General features: G+C 41.4%; 1 protein-coding gene across 4 annotated transcripts; it reads left to right on the top strand.

Moving 5' to 3' along the window:
* The first annotated feature begins 10,363 nt into the window (after positions 1-10,363).
* On the top strand, positions 10,364-13,368 carry LOC121858802 (actin-related protein 2/3 complex subunit 1A-like). Of its 4 annotated transcripts, none has more exons than XR_006087519.1 (4): positions 10,364-10,473; positions 10,743-10,932; positions 11,993-12,134; positions 13,160-13,226. XR_006087519.1 is itself a non-coding variant. In XM_042355441.1 (2 exons), exons 1-2 carry the CDS (start codon positions 12,024-12,026, stop codon positions 13,351-13,353), a joined length of 261 nt encoding a protein of 86 aa, XP_042211375.1. In that variant the 5' UTR covers positions 11,987-12,023; the 3' UTR covers positions 13,354-13,368. The 4 variants fall into 4 exon arrangements, 1 of the variants encoding a protein (XP_042211375.1); XR_006087518.1 differs by having other exon boundaries at positions 10,365-10,473; positions 12,001-12,090; XR_006087517.1 differs by having other exon boundaries at positions 10,365-10,473; positions 11,993-12,090.
* The last annotated feature ends 5,231 nt before the right edge of the window (positions 13,369-18,599 follow it).

The following is an 18,599-nucleotide window of genomic DNA, read 5'->3' as shown; positions in this document are numbered from 1 at the left end:
AATCTCTTAGTATTACCATTTCACAAAAATTTTTCTCAAATTCCTTTACAACTAAAAACCTGGAACGTCAATGTGGCAGCAAAATCGTTACCGAGTATGAGGTCCACTCTTTAGCAACAAGGAGACTTGACACGTACTAACACAGGCAGCTCGTGCTCACCGGCTACGTTTAGCTATACCTGAAAAACCAAAGGAGCTGCACCTTTACCCCAAAGGGCGCCCAAAACGACGTTTTGTCAGTCTTCCTCACCGCAACAACACCCTCTTTGATGAGAGTTTGGTGACAACCCGAGTCTCTCAAAATAGTGACTGGTGTTTCGACACGGTCAACTTCTACGGTGCCTTGTGACAAAAAGGGACGAAAGGTACCAACGTCTGGGTCCTTCCCAAAACTCTCCTGGAAAAGATCAAAGTCTCGTGAGGCGAGAACCGAAACTGCAACCTCTCGTGCTTCACCTTATTTGGCTCCGGCCTTGTCCAACAAAAATACGCCTTATGACCCGGCTTTCCACAGAAACTACAATTAAATTAGAAAATTAGGACACCCCATTAGGTGGCGAACGAGTCAAAATCTCCTCTTGTCATGTACAAAATTATTATGCACAAAATTACCATTGTTAGTCCTACCATGCCTCAAAACAAATCCATCAGCATGCTTAGAAAAAAATATCACAAGTGTCAAAAGATCGTTAGTGAATCCTGGCAAGGTCGCCAAAACTGTTACGCCGTCTCTTAATTTACTTAAATATCCAGCAGGTTCTAGGCGTAACCAAACAAAAAGTGAAGTAAATTAAAAGAGAATAAAAATAAATAAAGTAAACCTTTAAGAATTTAATTGATTTAAATATTAACACAATAAAGAGCCTCGTCGGCTGTCACAACAAATTGATTCACCATCGAAACTTTTTGTTTCTCTATTTCCATCAATATTTATTATACATTAATTCAATAATAATACAGTGATAAAAAAATATAATTTAAGTGGTGGTGGAGGGTTACTGGGGGAGGGAGTCAGATGACAGCAGGTGATGGGGGAGCTTTCCGGATCTCAATGACTCGGGTGACGCTACTTTTTTTTTGTAAAGTAAGAAAGCAACGAGATACTCTGCCCGGTGCAATGGCATTCTTTTCAAAACCCTGCTATTCAAAAAAGCTTTGTGTTACAGTATTTTAAAAACAGGTATCAATTTAATACTTCAGTAGTGAGATTTCAAAAACCTTCAAATTAATCTGTGCAAATTGAAAGATGGCTGTACTGACCTGCCAAACAGTACAACAACAAAAATGGAAGGATGTGATGACATGAAACCAAAATACAGTACTTTCAGTCATCCTGAGAGCCATCTAGGGCCATATCGGATTGGATTGGATTGGCTTGGCTCCCCTGGTCTCAACGTCATGCTCCAGCACTGAACAAGAGAGTGGGTAATCACCAACTATAATAAGATACTCCTGTAATAGACTTTATATTATTGGCTTGGTCACTAGAGAGATGACACAACTTAGCACTGGGGTCCTCCAAGATAGTCGAGTTTTCAACTTTTACACTAGACCCATTCATTATTTCAGAAAAACACTGATCTTTATCATCCTTACACTCTGGCACAATGATACAATTTGGCAAGGATTGATCAACACAAGCAACTGCTTTTCCCAGGGTTTCGTTACGAACATGATATGACTTTAAAAGATTGACATGGATAAGGCGTTTTTCTTACGCCATTCAGGGGTGCTAATCACATAATTCACGGACCCCTGTTTTTCTAGTACTTCATATGGACCACTGTATTTGGATTTAAAAGGGTGTTCATGTAAGGGCAGGAAGGCCAACACCTGCTCCCCCACTTGGAATTCTCTAGGTTTTGCCTTATGGGCCTTATCAAAATGCAGTTTCATTTTCACCTGAGCACACCTTAAGTTGGACTGGGCAAGTTCTACAGCCAGACGCAACTTCTCCTTGAATTGGACCACATATGAAGCTAAGGGCGTCGCGCTCTGATCACTCAACCAACACTCTTTTAACACCTTAAGAGGCCCTCGTGCCTCATGTCCATAGACGAGCTGGAAGGGCGAGAATCCTAGCGACTCTTGTTTACTGTCCCGAACAGCAAACAAAAGCAGGTCAACTCCCTCGTCCCAATCCTTCCCAGTCTCCAGACAGAAGGTGTGCAACATGAGTTTTAGTGTCTGGTGAAATCTCTCTACCACCCCGTGACTGAGGGTGATAGGCCGAAGACCTCAACTGTCGGACTCCCAGGGTTTGCATTACCTGATTAAACAACCGGGAAGTAAAATTGGAACCCTGATCTGACTGCACCACTGTAGGAAGGCCTACTTGAGTGAAGAAGTGGGTTAAGGCTTTGATGACATTCTTCGCTGTGATGCGGCGCAAGGGAATGGCTTCAGGATAACGGGTTGCACAATCAATAATGGTTAGCAAGAACTGATGACCACGAGGGATCTTAGGTAAGGGACCGACACAATCTATGACCACCTTACTAAAGGGCTCTTCAATGACTGGGATAGGCTGCAGAGGGAATGGTTTAACACTGGGGTTCGGTTTCCCCGCCACCTGACAATCATGGCAAGTGCGACAGTAAGAGCTGACGTCTTTCTTCATCCTAGGCCAAAAGAACTGGGATAAAATTTTTGCATAAGTCTTCCTAACCCCTAAATGACCACCCACCCCATCATGAGCGATACTAAGTATGTCCTGCCGCAAAGGTTTGGGAATAACAACTTGATGATGAACTAACCAAGGGTGATTGGCAGGAGAATTGGAGGGACGGAACTTCCGCATTAATACACCAGACCTAGTGTAGTAGCAATTTGATTCTTGCTCAGCTTCTGTCTCAGTAACTGACCTATTGAGAAAACCTACTAGCTCAGGATCCCCTGCTTGTAGCTCAATAAACTTACTCCTAGTGATGGGAGAGGAACCAAAACTAGTGACATCTGGGTTCCTATCTCCATCAGAACTACTCTGGAGGTTATCTGGTTGTGGGGAATCCTCAAAAAATTCACCGAGACCAAGATCAGTATGGTCCGGTTGGATAAGATTATCCTCGGACTTCTCACAGTCCTGGAGGGAAACTTCATCAACTTCACTAGTCTCTTCTACCTCTGTACTGCGGCTCATGCTACGGGTCACAGCACACGCAGGGAACAACCCTGGAAAGTCTACTTCTAACTGCACAGCATTATTCTCGGCAGTGGGACAAGATGAGATCACAACATTAGGGAACATCATGTCACCAACGAGGTCATTTCCTATCAATAGAGAGACCCCTTCGACAGGTAAGCTATCTACTACTCCTAACGTGACATAGCCTGACTTTATGGATGACCGCAGGTACACTTGACAAAGGGGAATACGCGACCCACCGGTCAAACCGTTCACAAGCACCCAGCTACCAGTATAGCATGAATCCAGGAATGGAGCAGCTTCTTTAGTAACAAGAGATAAGGCTGAGCCTGTGTCTCTCAAGAGTTTAACAGAAATGGGTTGACTGAATTGATCCAAAGCTAAGGAACCAGGAGAACAAAATGGTTCAAAGGTTGATATCATAGAAGAGGGGGAAGCATTCAGGGCAACAGTCTGACTGAGGGCAGTGACACAGGGCTCCAATAATTTCTCCGATTGCTCGGCCACCCTGACCAAAAGAGTGGGGGATCCTTGGTGAGAGGAATTTCTTTTCTTTAACTTGAGACAGTCGCTGATGACATGTCCTGGCTTCTTACAGTACCTGCAACTAGAGTTTGTCTCACCAGTAGGAGTAGATCCACCTGTCCCATGGACCATGGGCTCACCTGGGGTAGATGATGCAGAACCTGAGGGTCGGGTCGGTATGACAAGAGGCAGGGACCCCGATGTAGATGTTGGTGTGGGCCACTTGAAGGAAGTGAAGGACTGGGACGTGGGAGCATAAGACCTGGAATTTACATTTCTATTAGTTAAGGAATAATGGTCAGCCACTGGACCAGCATCAGCCAGAATACAGATACCTCTCTGATCCAAGTGTGCTCGAATGTCGCCTGGGATACACTTTCTAACCTCCTCTAGCAGGATTAGTTCAACAAGCTTGTCATGTTCTACATGGGCAGACTCACTTTCAATCCACCTCCGACAAAGAACCTGTTTCTGCCTGAAGAACTCCACAAATGTTTGTTTGTCAGTCTTCCGGCAGTTACGGAACTGTTGCCGGTAGGCTTCAGGAACAAGTTTATACGCGCTCAAAACCGCGGACTTAACAAGGGCATAGTCTCGACATTGATCCTCAGAGAGGGGAGAAAACACATCTAATGCCTTACCAGTGAAAGATCTATAAATAAGTTGAGACCATTGAGAAACAGGCCACTTGTTAAGTCGGGCAATTTTCTCAAAAAGAGAGAAGAATTTGTCTGGTTCTTCCTCATTAAATTTAGGAACACTGTTGAGACATTTGTCTACACTGAATGTTGAAGTATTACTACCTTGAGCCAAACCTCGTTGTTTGAGAGTTTCCAGCTCCACCTCGAGTCTTTTGAGTTCAACTTGTAAGGCCAAATTACTTGGTGTAACAATTTCCTCTGAATTTCCCGACGGTTGGGCTATGATTTCATTGTCAATAAGGTAGTTGAGGACAGCCTCTTCTAACCTAGCCTTATTCATGGAAGAGCGGCCTTCTACTTCATAATAAGCAGCGAGGGATTGCCACTCTGCCTTAGTAAGCCCCTTCAGTACTTCGGCTGAAGGTGAAGCCAAAAAGCTTTCCAGGTCAAACATGTTGAACTCAAAATCGAGTAGCGAAAAAAAAAAGTAACCGTGGCAGCTAAGCTAACTAGCTAGCTAATTAATAATATCAAAATGCAATAAACTGTGAAACACAGCAAGGGATTAACCAAACACCTGGTACACAAGATAAGGGTTAACTCACCAGTAGCTTAAGCAATAACAGGAGCAATATAATTGAACACTGTGAACACAGCAACTTGCATCCAAAAATACTTAGCGATGAAACAACACCTGGCACTTGATAGGACAACAATGGCGGTTAGTTCCGGGAAGGCCCCCACTTGTCGCGATCCCACTACCCTTAATACTTGGGGAATGAATCCTACCCCAAGTTATTAACCAATAAAGGTACAATTAGGGAACACGGCAATAATTATCTCCACCAAAAACCTACTCAACTAAATGTACTTGAAAAAGTAAGAACAGTTGAAATAAGTGAATCACAAAAGATAATTAATTAATTAATTCGATTTATGTTTTAAAGGGAGTAATGATTAGCAAACATGAATTTAAGGGAATAAGTAATTGTATAATAAAATAAGAGTGATGCCGGAAGGGCGAAAATATACTGTAAGGAGTTAGACCAAACAAATATTACTTAACATTGCACAAGACATACGAAATATATATATACAACAATCACTGCAAAATGATTATCCCTACCAAACAGGAGATTCCTTACCACCAGGATCCCTTCCTAGGCCTAACTAAACGTGTCACTAATACCTGATACCCCTAGGGCATTGCAGAAGGCTGGATAAAGCACTAAGACAAAGGTCAAAGCTTGAGAACAATGGACGCGTCTTACCACTGCCGCGGATTTTCGCAACTGGCGTCGTAGGGACGCCGGTGAGAAGCGTGGGTACCAGGGTTGCCAACTCGAATTTTCAAATGTCGCTAGACTGGCACCTAAACGTAGCTAAATGTCGCTAAATCTTCCATGGAAAGTCGCTAGCTATTATTCCCCCCCCTTCAGTAATTTGATGCAAATTATATTTTCATAATGCCGACTATAATGGACGGAAGAGATAAGGCAGCGAGTGCAATTTCAGCCAGATCATGGTAAGGGTTTTCACCGTTCGCATCTCTGTAATTTGCCACTTCTGACCACAATTTTAGGGTGTTAGATGTTTCTGTCCAGATTGTGTGATGCAGTTTTTTCCACTGGAAATCAATCTTGGTAAGGGTGCTGGAATCTTCTGTAAATAAGTGTGCCAAACCAAGTATATCTGATTTAATAGGCTTCAAGCATTCATCGGCACTCAGAAAAGAAATAGACTGCAGCACACGAATGTTGTCAGGTAAGCGTTGACCAAGTTGTTTTATGAGTTCAACCCGTTCAAATGCATTGTCCCTGTAACCCCGTTGCTATATATTATGGCTCGAAATTAGGAAAACCGAGTTTTCATGGACAGTCCAAAAGTATCCAGAAAGTCGCTAGACTTCTGTGGATATCGCTCTAAAATGTCGCTAGAAAAAAACAAAAAGCTCTAGATCTAGCTACAAAGTCGCTAAGTTGGCAACTCTGGTGGGTACGCCGGTGAGAAGCGCGTCTTATCTCACGTGATCCAGACATTTGCTAGATATCTTATAAAATTAATTAATACTCTCTTGATTTGAACTTAACAGAGTAAGACAATGATGCATATTAATAACATACATAAATATACAATTAACCTAAGTAACTAAGAACAATAATAATATAATAAATACAATTAACAATTTATTAATAGCTTATATGAAATGTGCCTCATGCTATGCGACTTCCCGCGCTCTACAGGCACGTAACATCATAGAAAAGAATAGGTGGTAACTTGATGTCCAAAACGTAAGGCCGTATCAAGGAACTGCACGTGGAGTCCACTTCAGTCCAAGTTTAAGTTTGGGCCTATTTCCAGTCGTAGAGGATTCTTCTAACTCGTCAGGTGTTGGCAGCAACTGGCAACCGAGATCAACAGACTCTGGCGTCCGAACTCCACAGTAACTCTTGCAGGTTAGTGCCTCGACTAACTCCAGCTTGGGGACGTCGTCAAGGACACGAGCAATGTGGGTCCTGCAATTATATTTCCTTAACATATTAGCTTGATGTAATTTAGGCTTAGAGGAAGGGGGCGAGAACCGTCCAACAAAATCTATGGCTTCCCGAGAAGATGGTTCTGCAATGGGTAAGGGTTCAAGTGGAACAGGACGGACTCTACCCTTGGCGGACATACGTGGGCACTGATCACAACTCCTACAAAAAGCTCTAATATCCGCTCCCATACCTGGCCAGTAAAACTGATCATCAACCTTCCTATAAGTTTTCCTACGAGAACAGTGACTTACAAGAGAGCTCTTGTGAGCTACAGAGAGAATGTTACTACGACAAACATCAGGGACAACAAGTAAAAACCGACCTACTTTAGCTGGTCGCTTGGATGAAACACAAGACCTGTGTAACACCCCATTAATAGAAACAAACTTATAAACCGACCCATCTCTCACCTGATCCTCCTCCCCGGAAGTCACCTTCTCCCTTACCCGCTTCAGAGTGGCACACGAGTGTAGGGGTATCGAGATATTAATGTTGTCTAGCACTCAGGATGGAAGGAAACTCTAATGTGGTTTTCTTGTATAATATATAAGTTATATGATAGACAGTCTGGTGCTGGAGATGCTGTGTGGTGAGGGGCTGCTTGGTAGAGACGTGCGGTGAGTAGCTTGTTGAAGGAGGTAGATGTGGAGGAGCTCCTTATCATGGGGGACTTTAACTATGGCGACATCGACTGGAGAAACGAGTCAACCCCGAATGACTTGAATAATCCTGCTACTCTTTTTGTAGAAACTCTGAGAGATAATTTTCTGTTCCAACATGTGAGAGACCCGACACATTACAGAGGGGAGCAAACACCCAAGCCACTTGACCTCATCATAACAAACGAGGAGGGTATGGTGGCCAAACTGGAACACCTTGCCCCAGTTGGCACCAGTCACCATACAGTGTTGTCATTCAGATTTAACTGTTACCTAGTTCAAGATAAGGCCAGGCCAAGGTGCAAATATTACAAGGGAAATTACAATGGGATGAGGGAAGAGATGAGGGGTATCAACTGGCCTGACTTATTAAGGTACAAGAACGCAGACACTACGCTGAATATCATAACTAGTAAAATGACCCATTTGATCGATAAATATATACCCAAGACCAAGCCCAGTGCTTCTAGGAATACGAGGGGATCCCTACACATGAACCATGCGGCGGTCGACAAAATTAAGAAGAAAACCCAGAAATTCAAGACGTGGGTTGGGTCAAACGATGAGCAAGACAGGAGGATGTATGCAAGAGCCAGAAACCAAGCAAAGATAGAGTGTAGGAGGGCTGAAAAGGAGTTCCAAAGGCTGGTTGCACGCGAGGTCAAGTCAAACCCAAAGGCGTTTTACCGCTATGCAAAGTCGAAATTGAAAACGCGAGTAGGAGTATCAGACCTGAGGCTTGAAGATGGTAGTTACGCAGATTCTGACCAGGATAAAGCTGAGGCATTGAACAGCTTCTTTTCCTCAGTGTTCACAAGAGAGGATGCAACTAACCTTCCTGCGTTTGAGGACAGACGGTTCGACACAGCACTGACCCACATTGTGTTCACAGAAGAGGGTATTAGAAATAAACTGTCCAGGCTAAAGGTCCATAAGAGTCCTGGACCTGACATGGTGCATCCTAGAGTGCTAAGGGAGCTGTGCAACGAGCTTGCAGAGCCCCTGAAGATTCTGTTTTGTAAATGCCTGGATGAACAAATGGTCCCCAGTGAATGGAAAGTGGCTTATGTGAGTCCTATCTTCAAGAAGGGCGATAGGCACTCCACGAACAACTATAGACCGGTGAGCCTGACCAGCATAATATGTAAAGTACTTGAGAGTATTATCAGAGATGCAGCGATGGAACATCTACTACGAAACAACCTTGTAAAAGATTGCCAACACGGTTTTATGCCGGGGCGCTCTTGCTTGACACAATTGCTCAAGGTATTGGATATTTGGACCCATATTCTAGAACGGGGTGGTAATATCGACAATATTTACCTAGATTTTGCCAAGGCTTTCGACAGTGTACCCCACGAAAGGCTGAAAATCAAACTGGAAGGGTACGGAATTCGGGGAAATGTCCTAGCGTGGATAGAAGACTTTCTACATGACCGCAAGCAATGTGTGGTGATTAATGGCACGAAATCGTCATCTGTACCTGTAACAAGTGGGGTACCGCAGGGTAGTGTATTGGGCCCGCTGTTGTTTGTTTGTTTCATAAATGATATGCCTGACGTTGTACACTCCTCCATACAAATGTTTGCCGATGACGCCAAGTTATTTCGGGAAATTAAGAACCAAGCGGACTGTGAAGAGCTGCAGAAGGACCTCTGTGGGCTCCAGGAATGGTCGAAGGAATGGCTGCTGAGATTCAATGTCACGAAGTGTAAGAGGATGCACCTGGGGCGTACCAACGGTAAGGAGGCGTACCATATGTCCCAACGGGATGAAGAAAATGTACTAGTTGAGACTGTGTGTGAGAAGGACCTAGGTGTGTATGTTGACAATGAGCTGAAGTTCTCGGGCCATTGTGAGAAGAAGGTAAATCAGGCAAATAAATTATTGGGTCTTATAAGAAGGTCGTTCAGATATCTAGACGGTCCGTCCCTCGTGACGATCTTCAGGAGTGAAGTGCTTCCCCATCTGGAGTACTGTCACCCCATCTGGTCCCCGAGATATGCTAGGGACTGTCAGTTGGTTGAAAATGTTCAAAGGAGGGCCACCAAACTGGTGCCTGCACTTCGGCATCTCAGCTACCCTGAGAGATTGGAGCGCCTGAACTTGCCTAGCTTATACTACAGACGGGCAAGGGGGGACCTAGTTGAGGTTTATAAGCATCTCAGGGGGCACTACTCAGTTGAGTGTCCTTACTTGGAGCTGGCGGACGCTCGCCCCACAAGGGGTCACAGCTCAAGATTGAAGAAGCCGCAAGTCCGGAAAACCGTGAGGGCAAACTTTTTCGGAGTGAGGGTTGTAAACTCTTGGAACAATCTACCAGAGAGTGTTGTGACGGCACCGAGTGTGAGCTCTTTCAAGAGAAGACTTGACCAACACTGGAGCGGGTTCAGGTACATTCAGGAGCCGGTGCATGCCCAGTATTTGCCAACAGTGCGTGACAGAGACGTGACCGATCGCCCGGGCGGCTAGCGAGCCGACCTTTTGGTGAAGAATATAAAGGAAAAGAGACGTGACCGATCGCCCAAGCGGCTAACAAGCCGATCAGTGGCGAAGAGGATAAAAGTAAAAAAAAAAGTAAAAGTAACCACTTGTGCACTGGGTCCACACTCTGCTGAATAAAATTGTCTGGCATTAGCTGAATAAAATATTAAAAGTGGTTTCCAAATACAGGGTAGTGAGGAGGTTAAAAAGGAAAAAAGCATTGTAGATGAATGCAAATGCTCGGTTCTTAATTTCCCGAAATAACTTGGCGCCATCGGCAAACATTTGTATGGAGGAGTGTGTGTGGTATGAGGAACTCCAGAGACAACCATTTTGTGATATAGAATATTATTGATATGGATATGTATTTTTGTAAGCTTCGAGGAGGAAAACGTAATTATGTCTTGTGAATCCGCGCTAGAACGAATATGGGGGGGGGAGAGACGCCATGGCGTTGTTTACATCCCGGGGCCCAGTAGCAGGTATGTCCCACGTATTTCTTTGCTCTGTTAGAGTGTGTTTGATAGATTGAGCATAATAAATGTTATATGAAGAATGTGATGATCTCGTGGAGGTAGTTTGTAAGCCAGAATAAGGCTAATTCTAGCGTTGCTCTCCAGACATTCACCCTGGAGTGAGTCTACACCACGGGTTTATTATGTATTGTTTAATTCCTACTACTGTGTGGTACCCATATGACAACAGTTGATGCTTGTTTTGTATGTATAATAACTAGTTATGTCTGATCTAGGTCCCAGCCTCTTCCTTCTCGGGTGATTTCTAGAGTAAATAATTGAGAGAAGACTACAAGTGTGTCCCATCCCTGAATTGGGAGTTCCCTGCTTTGTGCTTTAAGTCAGGCCAACAGGTTGAGACACAAGCTGTTTTGGTCAGGACTTGAGGATGTTGACCAGAGTCCGCTAATATCCTTCAATATTTAGGTAAGTAGAAGGAACTCTTTTTTTTGTTCCATGTATTTTGATAATATATAACAAATTAACTTCATGAAAGAAGTTATTGTAGGTCGTAGTTATGGCGGAAGACGTGAGGGGACAGCCCCGCCTACTGTAAATGATTCATCGCCTTTAACCAATAATTCGTATATCTATGATAATAATTATATACATTGGTCATGTAATTGGTGAAAGATTTATATTTGTACTGTAATATCCATGTAGATACTGTTTTAGTTAATGGATACAGATGGTTGCCACTTTATTTACGGTAAGAAATTAAAGTTAATCTTATATTTAACGGGTATAAAGGTATTCTTGGAAGAGATGACTAAAACCAGCAGGTGTTGTTCAATTTCTTTCATTTTTTCAATATGTTCTTACCATTATGATATATTTTAAAATCTAGGTGACATTTACTAGAACCTATTAAAACCTGATATATTTATATAGTTTTATTTATGACTTGTGTAAGTTTTATAATTTATTTAGTGAATTTTCGATCTTGCACTGGTATTTCTCTCACTGTTATTAATATGTTTTTCGTAATGTTTAGACAATCTAAAACATTTTTCTTTTGTGACATTTCCGCCGGAAATTAAGGATAACCGAGATATTAATTTTTCAATATTATTAGATTTGGTCATTCACGAGTGTTGTCATTTGTTGTTTACGTCTCACGGAGGTCTGACCGCCCGTCGCGCAGTGCTCCTTACCTCCGTGTTGGATTCTTAAGCATCTACAGCGCATGTGTGGGGGGTGGTGTGGGATTTTCTTATTGGCTATAGGAGACTTATAATTGGGCGAGAGTTTTACGTCAATTGCAGATTTTCGTCGGAAAAATAGTGTTAGGTTAGTTAAGGTTAGGTTTGGATTTGTTAGTTTGTTGGTTTTTTATTTATGTGATTTACCCAAAGAACTATTGATTTCCGGCTGAAATTAATATTAAATTTGTTCGAAACTCATCGAGTAACATTGAAAAAACATATTTTTAATATCTGAACAAAGACCGGTGCATTTGTGAAAATTTACCATTTATTTTACACAGTGTTACAGACACCTGCTCCAAGTGATACGCCATGACAGAAGTGTTCCGGTTCGGCCTCGTGCCCATCGCTTGTCGTGCCCGGAATGAGGACCGCAGCCGTGAGTACCGACCTATATGAAGTTAAATAGCACTTGCCTGGCAGGTAAATTGCCATCTAATTTTCAAACTGAGTTTTATCGGTATCACTTTTCTAGAAGAAGTTTTTGTAATATTTGATGATCTCCCACCAATCACATTTCAGGATGCAATCATTCTGCTAAGTTCTAAAATAGATATGTTAGGTCTCACCATTACCTATAATATGTCATGGAAGCCACACGTCCACAACATTGCTAAAACTGCCTTCCGAAAGCTGGGAATGCTGTACAGATGCCGTAGCTACTTTACTCCTGAGCAGTTGCTTCAGTTTATAAGAGATTCATTTGTCCTAACTTGGAGTACTGTGCTCATATCGAGGGTGGCTCTTCTTCTGTCCAACTGTTAGATAAGGTGGAATCAAAGGCATTTCATCTTATTGACTCTCCTCCTTTAATTGATAATCTTTCATCCCTTTCTCTTTGCTTCAATGTTGCTTCACTCTCTTTTTTACAGGTACTTTAATGGCCAATGTTTGGTGGATTTGGCATCCCGTGTACTGCCGGCAAGGCCGTGGACTTGTAACGCTCGTATTGCCCGTGGTGCCCACAGTTTCTCTGTGGGCAATTCAATTTCTTTTTACTCTTATTTTTTTTGCCCCCTAGGCCCCATTGTGGTTCAATGACCTGTTGCTGGGTGGCCTATTCCCCGTAAAAAAATAAAAAATAAAAATAAAAAATAACTGCAACCACAGAATTCTGGAAGATTAGATTAGGTTATTCTTTGGTTACTGTAATCTGCAATTTTACCTAAGTTTTCAGCCAGACAGCTGTCATAATACAGCATAATCACTGGGGGGGGGTTCAGTCCTCTTTTTTATACCTGAGCAGGACTGGTTTCCTCTTCTGGTCATAACATGTTCAAAGCTTCTGATCTCTCCCAGTTTGTACCAGAAAGTAGGTGGAGTTAATTTTATTTTATTTTTTTTTTCATTGTTAGGTTTAGATTTTATTTAGCTACTTAGCTTCTCTGTAGTTTTGTTTTGTTTCTCTAGTTTTGCAACCTCAGTGCATGTGTGTGTATTTCTTACAGAAGTGGCATTGAGTCTCAACAACAATGAAGTGAATATATATGGCAGAGCTGCATCAGAGTGGAAGCTTCAGGAAACACTCCAGGGTCATGATCTGCGTGTCACAGGCATTGACTGGGCTCCCAGCACCAATCGCATTGTTACATGTGGAGCAGTAAGTTTACTGTGTATTTATTTAACCTTTTCATGTGGTTAAGGCATAAATAATTTAAGACTTTAACTTTATCTTTTTTGGTTCAGTTAGTTTTGTATTGTAGCATATACATTTTTTCACTCGGCCCTTAACATACGCTGGTGTTAGGTTTGAGAGATACCCGTGAATGTTAAAAATCCGTGTACTTTTGCCCCCCCCCCTGAAAAACCCCTGGCCCCCCATGTCCTTATTTACCATATATACCTGTGTGTAGTTCGAGTTTTTAAGACCAAATTATTTGGCAAAAAATTGGAGGTCAACCTCTAAACGGGTAATAGTTTCGTTAGGTTGAAAAATATTTACCAGTAACTACCAGTAAACTATGGAAACGACGCACCACCGGCTGTGAGTGTCGGTACAGTTGCCAGGGCAGATCTCTTGCGTCATCATAGGAAGCCCAAAGTAGCCAAATGCATGGTATGGTATACACAGGACGATGTAAAACAAAGTATTCATTTTTTTAAAGTTTATTTATAGATACTGTACATCAATTTTTGTTCATTACATTTGAAACATCAATCATTGTTAATTAAATTTGAAACAAGTATAGTAGTTTTGTTGAAACGTAATGTACAGTATTTAATATTAAAATGCAAAAAGAGCTATAAAATCAATTAATACTGTACACCTGTAATGTACTGGCTGGCATCTCCACTCGTCCCTGCTGCCGCCAGTCACCGCTCGTCCCCGCTCTATGCCTCCGCCTCCTCCACATCGTCACTACTGTTGTATTAAAATAATATTCTATCCTAATTCACTTGAATAAATACTACAATACCATATTTCTGAATATTTTCATTAAAATCCATCAAAATCTATTTCCTTGTCATCGTCTTAAGCACCAAAGAGCTCCTCCCAGTCTTCTCCTTGAACAGGGCTAGAGGGTACGTGTTTTTCGAATCGTTTTCAATTAAAAATTTTTACATCACATGTATATTTTACCTAAACTACGCCTGCATGAATATATTCTCAGAAATAAATAGTAGTTTTGCTGAAACGTGTTGTATTTCAATGTAAAATAGGATAAAATACATGACGAAAACAAAAGACTTTACCTAACCTTCCGATGTTCAAGATATGTTACTCGTTTTTTTAATAGTTTTTGGTTTAAATACTGTTATATTACAATGATATTTTATTCATACTGTGCTTGATATACTACATTCACGGAAATGTAATATTTTTGCTGAAATGACGTATGTATTACAGTGGAAAGTGGGATAAAATCGTGACGAAAACAATGACTTTCGCTTTGTTTCGTTCAAAAGATGTTACCGTAATGTAAATGGATCAAAATAAATGAAGAAATTTATGTAAATCTACCCAAAAATGCAGTTGAAAAACTTTTTATAAAATGTACTACAGTATTGTACACTAATGTACTACATTTTTTATATCTTGAGCAAAATATATGACGCTTATATTCAAATTAATCTCTGTCTTGCAAGGATTTCAGCAATGCAAATTATATTACAGTAAAAGTCCAAAAATCCGGATGCTAGAAATCCGGACCACCCGTGAATCCTGATTTTTTAGCAGGCTTTTGTGTGTATGTGCGCATGCGTGAGCGCCACAGCTGCACAGCGACAACAAGCGACCACGTGGTCGCCAATTTAAAACGAGCAATCAAACTGTGACAATTTAAAACGAGCAATCAAACTGTGACAACATACCGTTTATAGGTCGACCCTGATTTTTTGATCAAGAAATCGTTAATTTATGATATTCCTCGTTTATAGTTTGACCCACGTTTTTGAGGGTAATGGAACAGCAAAACCTTCAGTAAAAACACACTATGTCCTATAAACTGAGGCTCGCCGTGCCTGAAACACAAGTGCCGAAGGCAAATTGTTTACCATTTATTATTACGACACTTTACACTGAAACGCGGGTAGTTTCAACAAAAATATTGTATATTTCCATTCAAATATTTATTCAAGTCAATTAGGAGGGAATATTATTGTAATACAACAGTTTTTTAACTAAACCATTCGAAAAGCGATTTCGGTAACATCTTTTGAAGGAAAGAAAGCGAAAGTCATTGTTTTCGTCACGATTTTATCCCACTTTCCACTGTAATCTGTACGTAATTTTAGCAAAAATATTACATTTCGTGAATGTATTATATCAAGCACAGTATGAATAGAATATCATTGTAATATAACAGAATTTCATCCGAAAACTATTAAAAAAACGTGTAACATCTTAAGAACATCGGAAGCTTAGGAAAAGTCTTTTGTTTTCGTCATGTATTTTTATCCTATTTTACATTGAAATACATCACATTTCAGCAAAACTATTTATTTCCAAGAATATATTCATTCAGACGTGTGATGTAATAGTTTTTTAACTGAAAACGATTCGAAAAACACGTACCCTCTAGCCCCGTTCAAGGAGAGGACTAGGAGAAGCTGTTTGGTGCTGCAGACGATGACAAGGAAAATGATTTTGATGGATTTTAATGAAAATATTCAGAAATATGGTATTGTAGTATTTATTCAAGTCAATTAGGATAGAATATTATTGTAATACAACAGTTTTTTAACTGAAAACCATTCGAAAAGGGATTACGGTAACATCTTTTGAACGAAAGAAAGATAAAGTCATTGTTTTCGTCACGATTTTATCCAACTTTCCACTGTAATACGTACGCCATTTCAGCAAAAATATTACATTTCCGTGAATGCATTATATCAAGCACAGTATGAATAGAATACCGGTGTAACATAACATTATTTTGAGTCTTACTCTTTCCATTTACAGAGTACTGTACAAGCCCATGATAATGGCTCCTATAGTAGATAAACTTCGTTGTGTGAAGAGAAAGAATAACTCGTTGAAATTGAGTGACAAACTTGAAATAATTAAGAAACTAGAATGTGGTGTGAGCAATACTGTTCTAATGGAAACATACGACATTGGAAAGTCTACATTTTATGATATAAAAAAGGCAAAGAATAAAATTCTAGAATTCACAGCTTTTTCATTAAAACTGCTCGTTTTGGGACAGATGTTACCCTCACTAACAAACATGGCAGGTTTTCTGCAGGTACAATACTACAGTTTCCTCCCATACTGTACAGTTTTAACAGACCAACTGCCTAAACGGCTCATTACCGGTAATTACGACGTCGCTACGTGAATCCTAATTTAATGTTGACTCGGCCATAGTGAGCTTTAACATTTATGCCACTGATGAATGAGTCTTGATCACACACAACTATAAGGTGGCCTTCTCTTGCCACTCCATCTCTCCTCTGGCCTTTATTGTGTAAAAGCCAAGAATTATTATTGTGTGAGGATGTAGTGGATCTGAGGTGACAATGATAAATATTTTGGCGTTAAGTCGGTGGTGTGGTACTGTGCAGGTCTGACCCACCTGGTACAAACTACTGCAGGGAGTGAAGACCTTCCTTAAAAGGTTTAACTTGGCAGGATTCAGAAGGCCACAATACAGACGTCCTCAACGGCACTTGATGGTTTATAACGGCCATTTATTATTACTTACTTTTGACCTTGATGATGTGGTTCAGCCATTATCAGATGCAGGTCAGGAACACAAAGGACTGTTCCTCTATAATGCTCACTGAGTAAATGAGGATAGTTGCTTCAAGGCTCCACTGGGCAGATTGTTACCAGGTTTTATTTACAATTCTTAATTATTACATGGAATTATACATTTTCCACAATATATACTAAACTGTATACCTGTGTTGTCTATATACATGGTGAACTGTATACCTGGGTTGTCTATATTGTTTTAACTGTGGTAAGATACCAAACTATCTCACTTGTTAACACTTGCCTGAACGAGTGTAGGTTAGTCGCTGGTACCTTTGATGCAGCCGAGTGAGATATAGGGTCATCTCACGTCATGTCACCTTTGATGCAGCTGAGTGAGATATAGGGTCATCTCACGTCATGTTACCTTTGATACAGCTGAGTGAGATATAGGGTCATCTCACGTTGTAACGACCACGGTCTTACACGCCAGTTAGCGCCAAAGTCAAATGATTCGTATTACGCTCAATAGCCCACAAAACATGTAACTCGGCTTTCGTTTGAGTCCTCCATCTGAGGAGTCCGTTTTCTCATCACTTCAAGACACCTCAGCCCTCCGTTATCCCATTTTCTCTGACTTACTGAAACCAACCTCTCTATAAAATGAATTTGAGTGTGAGAGAGAACACCCTTGTTGTGAGTCAACTTAGATATGTCTGCTTACAGTTGGAACATTCAAGATCCATTATGAGTGGGGTAGAATGCTTCAACTGTCCTTATCGTTAGTAGAACGTGTCAAGTAAGTGAGTGTCGAGTTTGCCAGCTAGAGTGGCGTATTTTATGTCGTCCGTGGGGGTATCCGTGAGTTTCTGATTGCGCCTGAAGTTATATCATTTTGTCGCCCCGACATCAGAGAATCTGATGTTTATAGTTTAATTAGTGTCAGTTGTCTATTTGAGAAAGTCATTAATCTCCTGAACTATTCTGTCAACTGGTATAATCTCCAAGATCTAGCGCCTCCCTGTGACTAGCTCCTTGTTTCGTCTCAGGCCTGAGCTTGCATAATTAATGTTATCGACGTGTATATTCCACCTTTTCCTGGCAAGCTCAACCTCTGATTAGATTATATGAATAGACATAGGAAATTACCCTGATCAAGAACACCGGAGTTCATAACTAAGTATACAGTGATCCAAAATGATAGAGAAGTTATGTTGTTGGTAAGATCGACCCTTCTGGTATGAATATGGAGGCCCAAGCTGCCCAGCAGGTGCACATATATACCTCTACATGAGGGAGAATCACGCATTCGTGACTTCCTCAACGTCTCTCCAGGTATGTTAACGTGTGTTCCCGCCGCCTATTAATTCAGTTTAACTTAGTCAATTTTGGTGAATATCAGTGCTCATGTGTTAACATAGTGAATTCTGTGCCAATTAAGTCGAGTAACGTAGAGATTTAGATATTGTCTGAACCGTTGCCAGGCGTATGTTTTGTATAGTTGAAGTTGGACCTTTAGGCATTCGTGACTTCCTCAACGTCTCTCCAGTGTGTTGAGCTGAATACTCATCGGCTAACGTGGGGCGGTAACCGGGTTGGACGATGCCGTTAATTCGACAGGACTGAACTGGGAAGTCCGTTTCCTGCAAATCAGGCGCCCACTCCCTGAGCTTGTGTCGGTCTACAACCGACCCCTAACAGCGATCTTCATTTGTTGTAGAGACCAGCGTTACCCTGGGGCACTCCTC

This window comes from Homarus americanus, unplaced genomic scaffold (genome assembly GCF_018991925.1).
Source record: "Homarus americanus isolate GMGI-L3 unplaced genomic scaffold, GMGI_Hamer_2.0 scaffold58396, whole genome shotgun sequence".
Classification (NCBI taxonomy): Eukaryota; Metazoa; Arthropoda; class Malacostraca; order Decapoda; family Nephropidae; genus Homarus; species Homarus americanus.
The sequence above is the reverse complement of the archived record's forward strand: the minus strand, read 5'-3'. Positions and strand labels throughout refer to the sequence as shown.